The 12,070-nt window shown below is 36.6% G+C and overlaps 1 protein-coding gene across 1 annotated transcript in view; it reads left to right on the top strand.

Moving 5' to 3' along the window:
• TMPRSS11D (transmembrane serine protease 11D) overlaps positions 1–11,867 on the top strand; it is a 50,430-nt gene extending 38,563 nt beyond the window's left edge. The window contains exons 7-10 of the mRNA XM_035005581.1: positions 2,697–2,874; positions 6,261–6,520; positions 7,636–7,778; positions 10,908–11,867. Of these exons, the coding sequence (XP_034861472.1) occupies positions 2,697–2,874; positions 6,261–6,520; positions 7,636–7,778; positions 10,908–11,069 (743 nt within the window). The 3' untranslated portion in view covers positions 11,070–11,867. The remainder of the gene's footprint in view (positions 1–2,696; positions 2,875–6,260; positions 6,521–7,635; positions 7,779–10,907) is intronic.
• The last annotated feature ends 203 nt before the right edge of the window (positions 11,868–12,070 follow it).

Genomic DNA, 12,070 nt, shown 5'->3' on the forward strand with positions numbered 1-12,070 from the left:
ATAGCCAAGGTAGTTTCTATTGAGGTGTTATCTTAATTCTTAGTCCATTTGTGTGGGTCGCTGTTGAGAGAAGACGTTGCTGATTCCACTGGCCCATGGAAGGATGTTTAGAAGAAGGAGGTGGCAGCAGTGGCATTCGGTGTCGTGTTTGACCTCAGGAAAATTTTCTTGGCAGCTTCGGGAAGCTTTTCCTACCCTGAGTCTATGGTGGCACTTCTGTAAACTTGTAAATTATGTTTAGTGACACCTTTTATGTGGCTCCTCCTGACCACCAGAATAGCCTGCTTTGCTGTGGATTTAAGTTAATCAAAAAGTAAAATTTAAAAAAATTATAAAAGTGTTGTCAGTTTTGTGTCTCTAATCTGAAGGAAAAGACACGACTTCCCAGTGTCATTCTGTATACTCTCAGGCTAGTACAGCAGAAATATAATCCCTAGAAAACTGCTGCTTCCTTCTCTGGTGATGAAATGTAGTTAGAAATTAGTTCAGTGTACCTCAACAGCTGGCCTATCTCAAATACTTAAGTGATGTTACAAGGTAATGCTACCTTTATGGGTATTTCTCAACTTCATTATATATTTAATTCATGCTTCTTTTTAATGAAAATGTACTTAAGTGATTTACTAAGGAATTTGGTTGAAGGATGCAACAAAGGAACTTACGTTTTGTGTATATTCTTAACGGAAGTCTAGCCCTCCTGTATCTGGAAAGTCTGTTAGGAAAAAATGTCTTTGGATGGATGTCCTATTGAAGCAGTGTCATGACTTTAGAGCAATAGAAATTGTTGTTGGTAATTTACTTCTAATTTCTTAGTAATAGACTGAAAAAAAGCAAATAAACATGGGAATGGGAATTGAGAGGACTTGAATGATCATTTCAGATTAGGCCATTGGAATGTTCATGAGTTTTCTTTCTTAAGATGTTTAAATCTCATTTAGGTACTTAGAAACCCTCAGTTACCCTCAGGAATATCCTGTGGAGGGGCGCCTGAGTGGCTCAGTCATTAAGTGTCTGCCTTCGGCTCAGGTCCTGATCCCGGCATCCTGGGATCGAGCCCCACATCGGGCTCCCTGCTCAGGGGAAAGCCTGCTTCTCCCTCTCCCACTACCCCCTGCTTGTGTTCCCTCTCTTGCTGTCTCTCTCTCTGTCAAATAAATTTTAAAAAATCTTAAAAAAAAAAAAAAAGAATATCCTGTGGACCTGAAATAACTCTTTTCCAAGGGCACACTTGGTAATATAGAGTTGGTTATGGAGGTCTGGAACTTCCATGATGAGCTGGATTACCACTATGGAGATTTCTTGATCAGAACAGTTTTCCTCCAACTTCAATGTACACATGAATCACCTATTAGAATGTAGCTTCTAATAAGTTCTGAGGATTTAACGTAGGGTGACTAAGATTAATAATACAGTATCGTATGCTTGAAAGTTGCTGAGAGTAGATCTTAAGTATTCTCGCCACACACACACAAGAAAGAGTTAACTATGTGAGGTGATGAAGGTGTTGGTTGTCTTGATCTTGGTAATCAACAATGTATATGTACATCAACTCATTGCACTATACATTATAAATATACAGAATTATATTTGTCAGTTATTCCACAATAAAGTTGGGGAGGAGGAGAATGCAGCTTCTGATTTGTTCCCTGGTGTGGGTCTTTGAGTTAATTTTTTTTTCAGCTTTGACGTATAATTGACAAAATTGTAAGATATTTAAAGTACATATCTTGATTTGTTATACATATACATTATGAAAATATTCCATCTAGTTAACATATTCATCACCTCAGATATTTAGCCCCCCCTTTTTTGTAAGAACATTTAAGTTCTATATTCCTGCAAATTTCAATTATACAATACAGTGTTATCAACTGTAGTCACCCTGTTACACACTAGATCCTCAGACCTTATTCACCTTATAGCTGAAATCTTTTACACTTTCACCAAATTCTCCCCATTTCCCCCACCCTCCAGGCCTTGGCAACTACTTTCTACTCTTTCTTCCTAGGAATTTGACTTTTTTTTTTTTAAGATTCCACAACATATAAGTGGTACTATGCAGTATTTGTCTGGCTTATTTTACTTAGAACAATACCTTCCAGTTTATCCATGTTGTTGCAAACAACAGGATTTCCTTCTTTTTTAAGGCTGAATAATATCCCTGTGTGTGTGTGTGTGTGTGCATGCATGCACATACGTGTGTGTAAATATATATATAAACATTCTCTTGACCCATTCATCCACTGATAGACCCTTAGGTTATTTTCACACAGTGGCAACATCTCTAATAAACTTCCATACTGCAGGTCCACAGACCACACTTTTGAATAGCAAAGCTGGAGAGAGGATGGAAATTTCCTAGTGAACTTGTGGCCCAGGCTGTTACAACCAGCACTGACCTATCTTAACTTCTATTCATGAGAAACTCCAGAGAACTCTGAAGGTGCTCCAGAATTTGAAGACTCCATGTAATTAAGTTCAGAAATATTCTCTAAAATGCAGTCTCTAGTCAACAGTAGTCACATAAGTACTCTAAAAAATAACACACTGATCATGCTTTTGGAAAGGCTAGCATGTTCTGGGGAAGAATACATAAAAGACAGAAAAGTTGTAAAAGATAGAGAGACTCTGGCAGCATCTCCCAAATGTAAATGAATCATGATCTTCCCAGCTCATTAATGCCCTTGTCTCATTAGGCTGTGGGGCCCATCCAGATCTAATAACTTTGTCTGAGGAGAGGATCCTTGGAGGCACTAAGGCTGAAGAAGGGGACTGGCCGTGGCAAGTCAGTCTACAGACGGGTAATGTTCACCACTGTGGAGGCATCCTGATCAGTAGCATGTGGATCCTGACAGCAGCTCACTGCTTCAGAAGGTGAGGTCACAGCTTACCTACCTGGGAACAACTAGAAGAGACATATACAGAAGAACTCCACCCATACCCCAAGGACTGAACATAATTGGATTTTGCTAAAAATAATTGAATGCAAAAAAATAATGAGTCTTTTCTTCTTATTCATGATAGCAAAAATATTTTTTTTCTCCTTCAGCTTGCTAATTTAATCCTATTTTTCTGTTTCAGGTAATAGTATGCTATCACAATGATTTATATGTCAGAATGTTTAATTTAAATCCTAGCTATGAAAGCTTGGGAAATTTATTGAACCTTTATAAGACTCTTTTTTTTCCCCTAAATTAGGGACATACTATTATCTATGTCTTAGTGTTTTTGACAGGATCAAATACATTAATGTAAACATATGTTAAATGTTAGCAAAATGAATCGCTACAGAAAATTTTCATATAATATTATGTAAGCTGATCAGCAGGCTGATGGCTGATCCAAGACTGTCATATGCCATTAACTAATTCTTTCCAAAACAATTATTGAATATCTACTATGAGCACAGTGTTATCATAGAGGCTAATTAAACACTGCCTGTACTTTAAAGGAGCCTACATTCTAATGTTAGAGATAGACATGCACAAAAATAATGATCAATAATGGTGAATAGCATAAATAAAATGAATTTAAACAACTTACAGAAAATTCTTCATTGATGTGACTAAAGGCTATTGCTAACATAAGGGTAATAATCTGCCAGTGGAGAGTAGGATGCATAAACTTACTCAGAATAGGACTTTAGACTTAGATGACTAAAACCTGTTAGGTACAGACACACTTTATTATTGGAGCATGCTAGACCCCTATAGTTGCTGGGAACTAAACTCAAAATGTTCACTCAGAAAAGTAAAGACGATCTAAATCAAATGTGCCTCTGACCATAACTATTCTCTTCTCAGACTCACTGAATATCCACAGTCTAAAATCCAACTTACCACATACCCAAAACCCTCCTATCCAATCGATCAAGACTTACTTCTCAAAGCATGAACCTTGAGCTCCAGCCAGATTGAATTATTCTCTTCCCCTGAACTCTACCTACTTTTTCAGGTTTAAGAGCATTGTGCACTAGTCCTGTAAAACTTTACTCCCTCTTAATAGTTTTCTAACAGGTATTATTATGCAGCAGTACCCTCAAATCTGCAAAGGACTTCTTAGAAATAGTGAAGATTTTTCAGAATTTCAATGGGAAGAAATGGAGGAAGGGATATTAACATTTTAGGGAGAAGAAGCAGATTGAGCAAATGCTCTTAAACCTGAAAAAGTAGGCAGAATCCAGGGAAAGAGAATAGTGCAATCTGGCTGGAGCTCAAGGTTCAATCTTTATTGCCACCTGAAAGGCCAAAGAACAATGGCACTAATTGATTTTAATCACCTCTGAATGTGGAAACCAGGAATGCAAATACTTGCGTTAGGAGGCACTTAGCATAATCAAGGATGTAATATAAACTGTACTGGATTCTAAGCCCTACACAGACCCAACCACCAAAAGCTAAGTAAAGGATATCACTATAATGAAAGCCACAGTTACAAATATCACCAATGATTACCAAAGGAATTCATGATTTTAAATGCTTGGAACATCTTCTTTCCTGCTTTGTCGAAGATTAATTAACCATATAATTGTGGGTTCATTTCTGGGTTTTCTGTTCTGTTCTATTGATCTCTGTGTCTATTTTTGTGCCAGTACCATGCTGTTTTGATTACTACAGCTTTGTAATATAACTTGAAGTCTAGAACTGAGATGACTCCAACTTTTCTTTTTCAAGATTGCTTTGGCTATTGGGGGTCTTTTGTGGTTCCATACAAATTTTAGGATTGTTTGTTGTAGTTCTGTGAAAAATGCTGTTGATCTTTTGATAGGGATTGTGTTAAATGCGTAGATTGCTTTGGGTATATACATTTTAACAATATTTGCTCTTCCAGTCCATGAGCACGGAATGTCTTTCCATTTCTTTGTGTCATCTTCAATTTCTTTCATCAGTGTTTTATAGTTTTCAGTGTACAGGTCTTTCACTTCTTTGGTTGGGTTTATTCCTAGGTATCTTCCTGTTCTTGGTGTAATTGTAAATGGGATTCCCTAATTTCTCTTTCTGCTGCTTCATTACTGGTGTATAGAAATATAACAGATTTCTGTATGTTGATTTTGTATCCTGAAACTTCACTTGAATTTGTTTATCAGTTCTAGCAGTTCTTTTGGTGGAGTCTTTCAGGTTTTCTAGATAGAGTATCATGTCATCTGCATTAGTGAAAGTTGTACTTCTTCCTTGCTGATTCAGATGCCTTTCATTTTTTTTTTTTTTTGGTCTGATTGCTGTAGCATACTTATTTATATTTTTATTCCTGACACTCCCACTGTTTCTTATACAAAGTAGACACTTAGTAATGACTTGTTCAACTCTAACTAATGAAGATAATAGTTACCTTCATTGAGAGCTTACTTTGTGCACCAAACACTGTGCTTGACACACCTGTCTCAATACTTACAAACCGTGTGAGAACATATCATCAATCACATTTTATGCAAAAATAAAATAAGAATTAGAGATAGGAAATAAGTTGCCCTAAATAACACTGTTAATGTATGGCATGGCTAAGATTTAAATCTAAATGAAACTTTTTCCAAAATCATGCTCTTATTCACTTTCTGGATAAAAAAAAAAAAAGGAGGGAAGAAAGAGATGAAGAATATTTTCAGAATCTTCTCTGTAAAGACCCTGAGCAAAAGATGTTCAATATGAAAAATTTGTGTAATTTGCTTGTAAACTACTTTTTTTCTTTAGAATTTTTAACAAGCATTCACTCTTTTTTTTTTTTTAAGATTTTATTTATTTATTTGACAGAGAGAGACACAGCGAGAGAGAGAACACAAGCAGGGGGAGTGGGAGAGGGAGAAGCAGGCTTCCCACGGAGCAGGAAGCCCAATGTGGGGCTGAATCCCAGGACTCTGGGATCATGACCTGAGCCGAAGTCAGACGCCTAATGATTGAGCCACCCAGGCGCGCCTAGCATTCATTCTTATATAAGCTATTGTACCTTATAAAATTATTTCCTGGATATATAATTTTTATTTCTGTATCAGCTCTATCTAAACTCCACAAAACTCTTAACATTATTATGTAGTTACATTTTATTTTTATTCAACCATAGTAGCAACATTGAGTTAATCAACCCCCAATTCACAGATCCTTTAGATAAATGATGACTCATTTACTAGCTATGTAATCCAGAAATATATACCAAAGAGAAATTGGTCAAATAGTTGCTAGCTGGTGACAAGGATGATAAACACAAAATTCAAATATTCGAAACACTCACAAATTTCCTATTCAAAGTATGTTTTCCTATTTTTTTAGGCAATCTAATCCTCGTCAATGGACTGCCAACTTTGGTGTTTCAATAACATTTCCTAAACAGAGAAGAAGAGTACGGACTATTTTAATCCATAACAATTATAACCCTGCAACTCATGAAAATGATATTGCAGCTATACAACTTGATGGAGGCATAAACTTTACCAAAAATATCCATAGGGTGTGTCTCCCAGAGGCTACCCAGAATATTCCACCTGGTTCTTCTGCTTACGTAACAGGATGGGGATCTCAAGAATTTGGTGGTAAGTGTCTCAGGAAAAATAAAACAGCAATAACAACAAAAAGTCTCCTGGTACTTGCTGTTATGTAATTTTTTTTAAATTAGGGAACACCTGAAGGACATATTTTATGGAAAGAAAGATCTTATAATCTGATGAACCCAACCTCTAGTTATTACTGAGTTTCCTCAGCAAAGCAAAGCAATGTCCCTACAAACTATGGGGAATTCTCAAACATAGTAATAGGGACATGTAAGAGAAAGTGATAAAGAAACATGAGTTCTTCAGTGATCCAGAGACTCTATAGGTCTCAAATGTCTCCCCAATAAAGAAAATTTTTAAAAAAATGAAAAGAAGATTTGGATAGGTATTCTCTAAGGGTTTTAACACCCTCTAAGGTATTAACAACCATTAAGGTATTCTGAGATGAAATGAATCCTACCTCTAGAGCAAGAAACTCTACATGTACATAAGCATTGCTCACTCTTGTTTATTGAATGAATAAAATAGGCATAAAAATGAGGGCAATGTGAAAGAACAAATAGGGCCATGGTGAAAATAAGAATATCAGCCAGGATGTGGAAGGATAGCATTAACAATTTCCACATGCTTCAGGTCATGTTGTAGATTGTGTCTCCAAGGAATAATATGAAAGCTTAATTGTCATTGTGTTTTCATGACCCAAAGTAATTTGGTAAAATAGATAAAATTTGTACCAATCACAAAAATGGCAGTGCCATTTTGAAGGAACATCAGTGTAAAATAAATTAGTTCTTTAGCCTTGAAACCAGACTGGTTTCTCTTTCATTGCTAGATTAAAGGTTAACTCAATATGTTATTTTTCCAATTCAAAGTCAGTCAGTAAATAACTTAAATGCTACTAATCAATAGCAGATTTGTTTTGTTCTCAAGGTCTTAGGGGCACTGCATCACAAAGCTAAAGCAAAAAGAAATAAAATAAAATTGATCTGTGTAAAGGGGTTATTCTACTCTACTATAGGAATCTTTTCTGAGAAGAAATTCCTATTTACATCTTCAATAGACTATAAGAAATAGTGTTTGGGATACATTTATTCCTTCCCATGTTTTCCATAGAGTTATTAATTTATCCATTTTATTTCTGCTTTTATACTTCACAGGTAACACAGTTTCAGATCTACAGCAAGCACGGGTCAGAATAATAAGTAATGATGTATGTAATGCACCAACTAGTTATAATGGAGCTGTATTGCCTGGAATGCTATGTGCTGGTCTACCTCAAGGTGGAGTGGATGCATGCCGGGTAAGTTCATGACAATGTTATCACATCATTATCCAAGTTTATAAGTACTTACTAGCCTGTGACACTGTGATAGTCACAGAGTAACATAATTATAATACACAGCCCTGATCCTCTAAAAATTTGTTGTCTAGATTTTCGAGTTAAAACTGTTTTATGAAGGTGATCCAACACTAATTTTGAGAAACCAAATTCCAGAGTGTTTAACCATCCAAGCTCAAGAACAATACAGAACTGCATTTTTCAATTCCTTAACCTTTGTAACCAATTCTTTTATCTATAAAATGGGGATAATAGTAAGTACAGAACTTTTTAGGTAACATTAAAGAGTAGATGAAGATTAACTATGTCAGGCATGTGCTTAACAACAAAGAAATCTCAGCCATCTCAGCTATTTTTACTGTTGTTAACCTAGACCATGACCACTGATTAATAACTTCAATCTCTGAAAAAAATATATAATTTCACTCTCAAACTTTCAATCACTATAAAGGTTTAAACAAATTAATCACTCATCTAAGAGTCATAGACAATAATTGATTTTAAAATATAAATAACACCTGAATATCAGCACCTTAAAGATGGAAAATGTACACCAAAAGCTTAGTTACTTGAGTCACAACAGTTTCCGTAACTGTAAAACAGCACAAATGAGGGGGGGAAACTACTTAGCCTGTCATTTTCAGCCAAACATAAAAATGCAAATAACTATGAAATCTTAATTAGAATAGGGTTTTAATACTAACATTTTAATTAAATTATCTAAACAATTAATGTGGTTATGCCCTTTAGTAGATTTTAATCCTATGTCTGAAACCCCATATAATAACAACAAATACTATCAGAAATTACATTTCTGGAAATTTAAGAAAAATTAGTCTTTTCTTGAGGAATCTGCTGCTGTTTTCTGGAGCAAATTGTATGCGGAAAAATCAGGTTTATTCTTTCCTCAAACATTAGTGACTCTTATATTTAGTGCTCACATTCTTGAAAAAGCAGATAAGAAGTAGCTCTTCCACAGTTTTTTCCAAGATCCCAATCTATGGGCATTTTCCCAAAATTAAACATTTTTATTGAATGCAAGGTGTGTGTAAATGGAGAGGAACTGCTTATCAACTTCCCAAATACCATTAACTACCCATTGGCCTTTACCCTTTAAGTGGAGATGTCTTTGTAGTAGAGAACACTTATTCATGCTTTACTCAAGATGTCCCTTACCTTCTGGATACACAAATTCTGCTCTTCCCCTCAAGCCCAGATCAAGCCTTAACTCGTCATGAAACTTCCCCTGTGTGTTCTACTCCAGACCCAGGAATTTTCAACTGAAATGCTACAATACATACAGTTTGTGCTGCATAAAGTAATAGCACTTTACAAAAGAGCTTGTGAGATCATACTTGTTTCAGTTCATTCATTCATTCAAAGAAAGTGTACGAATTACTTTCTGTGCACCAGATACTGTGCTAGCACAGCAATGTGTTCCTTGCTCTCGTCAAAGCTATAGTCCACAAATGTCTGCACAGTCAGGGGCGCCTGGGTGGCTCAGATGGTTAAGCATCTGCCTTTGGCTCAGGTCATGATCCCAGGGTCCTGGGATCGAGTCCCGCATCAGGCTCCCTGCTCCTTGGGAGCCTGCTTCTCCCTCTGCCTCTCTCTCTCTCTCATGAATAAATAAATAAAATCTTTCAAAAAAAAAAAAAAATGTCTGCACAATCAGACAGTGAAGCTGCCCAGATACAGGCAAAATTACACATGCCTCTTAGTTTAACATCTGTTTGCCCACTCTTGGTAAGACATTATGCAGAGAAGTTTCTTCCTAGAAAGAAAAAATTGTAACAAAAACACAATGATGAAAAAGCGCTGAGAACTGGTTAACTGGAGCACAAACACACAACCCAAAGGAGGCAGGTGCCAATCAGCTCCATGCAGTGCTTGCCATGCAAGTTGGTGATTCACATGCTGACCCTTCTCCCCATCTAGACTGGTAATTTAGTAGGTATGAAGAGCTAGCTACTAGGAGTAGTCAAATGAATAGCAAACTATTCTAAAAGCACCCTTGGTTAAATAACTGACTTTTATTAGTACAGACCATATGCCAGGCTGTACTGAAAGTGTTGTGTGTGTAAAACTCATTTAAATACATAGAAACATTATTCACAGATGAGGAAACCGAGGCAGAGAGAGCTAGCATTAAACAGCTTCCTGAAAGTCATATGGCTGATAAGTGGAGGCTTCTGACCCAGGCTATCTAACTCCAGAACCCATAGACTTAACCTATCATGCAGCATGTAAAACGGACTAAATTTGCCTCCCCACCTAGATCACTGCATGTACAAATATTTGTTAGTTGGTTGATTATAATTGGTAAGTATTTCATAAGGAGTGTTTTATTCATTGCCATATAGTTTTTTTGATTATTCACCAAAGAATACTTTTTGATGATACATTATGCATCAGACACCTTACAGGACTACGAATAGGAAGATAAATGAGACCTCTGAAGACTCATTCATCCAACAAATATTTCCTTAGCTTCTCCTGTGCACTAGAAGCTTAGGATACAACAGTGTCCCGAATAAAGGTCCTTATAGAACAGCCAAGAAAAGAGACACTGAACAAAGATCCTATGTGCCGTGAGTTTGGCAGCAATGTATGGCTGCCACCAGGGGAACCGGTACAAGGGATTAAGTTCAAACAGACACACAATGTGCTTGTATAAAATAATACAGAAGTGGTGAAAGAGATACACACAGGACGTGGGAACACAGGCAGTGAAAAACTAATCCAGCCCAAAACCAGAAGGGGTAGGGGGGAGAGGGGGTGGGAGACACAGGCCAAGAAGGCTTCCTGGAGGAGGTAAAGTCTGGGATGGGAAGCAGTCAGCCAGGCAACTGAGGACAGTCTGGGAAACATGCTTCTCATCTTCTCATAACTGCTGAAGGAACAAGTGTTCTTGAAGGATTTTGGTAATTTTCGCTTGAAAATTGGTATAGTATTTCAACTTGGTATAATATTTCAACAGGAAATATCAGACTAAATTTATTTACTGGTACTGGATGTGACTTCTGACATAGAAACAAACTCCTTAATACTTGAGGGTTGTCTCATACTTAATCATTGTGTTTCCTTCAGGGTGACTCTGGTGGCCCACTAGTTCAACAGGACTCACGGCGGCTTTGGTTCCTCGTGGGCATAGTAAGCTGGGGAGATCAATGTGGTCTGCCAGATAAGCCAGGAGTGTACACTCGAGTGACAGCCTACCGTGACTGGATAACCAAAAAAACTGGTGTCTAGCACATTAAATGCATCTCTGTGGCAAAGTCTGTATGCAGGTGTATGTCTAAAATTCCAAACCTTTCTTTTTCAGGTGCAAGAGAGACTAAAAGTGCCCTATTTTAATTTCCTGTTACATGAATATGGTTTCATAAACACTACCTGTTCTTTATTACTACAGATTCTATGTTTTCTCGAGAAAGCTATATGAATATTGCATAGTATTTTGGCTGTGGGCCAGGGGAAACATGTAAGCTAGTTACAGAGGTAACAATCTTATTACAGTTGTGATAAGAGCTAGTAATGAGAAAACCAGTTACCCTGAGAGTAGACTTCAGAGGAATCTGGACAAGTCTGCAGTGTCAGAGGAGTCTTCTCTGAAAAGTCTCACTGAAACTGGGCAAAGTATAGAAACTCACAAAAGAAGAAGTGGCAGAATAACATTCAAGACAGAAAGAATAGCATGAGGCAAGAAAAATAGTATTTATTTGAAATTTCTGGTCATGCAATATTCTATAGGTGGTATTAGTCCTAGAATTAAATATGTGAAGTCACTGTACAATCCTACAGCAATCTTAATTATCCTATAAAAACACACTCGCATAGGAACTAATGAATTTCAGGCATTTAAGATCAAAGCTGTCACTCCTCAACTGAGACCCAATGAATTATAATTTTATGATGACTTTTATTAAAAATATCCTTCATCTATATGAAAGAGAGAATTTATTTCCTCTATAAACTGATGAAATACACCAACACAACCTTCTCAGCTATCTTACAATTGCACAGTGCTTTTGAACAACTATATAGGAGTAATCTTAAGAACTAAAGATCACCCAGTGGCAGTTATTTTTGAGAATTTAAGGATCCTCAATAGCTAAATCCAAGTAATGAATTTCGTCATATGTGAAGAGTTGTTTTGCAAAGAGAAAGGTTAAATAGTTTAATTTTAATAGAATTACCTTAGAAAAGAAACTTTTCCCTCTCTTCCTCTTTCTTTCTCCCTTTCTCTTCCCTAC

The sequence above is a fragment of the Mirounga leonina genome, unplaced genomic scaffold (assembly GCF_011800145.1).
Source record: "Mirounga leonina isolate KUSES-001 unplaced genomic scaffold, KU_Mleo_1.0 Mir_129, whole genome shotgun sequence".
NCBI lineage: Eukaryota > Metazoa > Chordata > Mammalia > Carnivora > Phocidae > Mirounga > Mirounga leonina.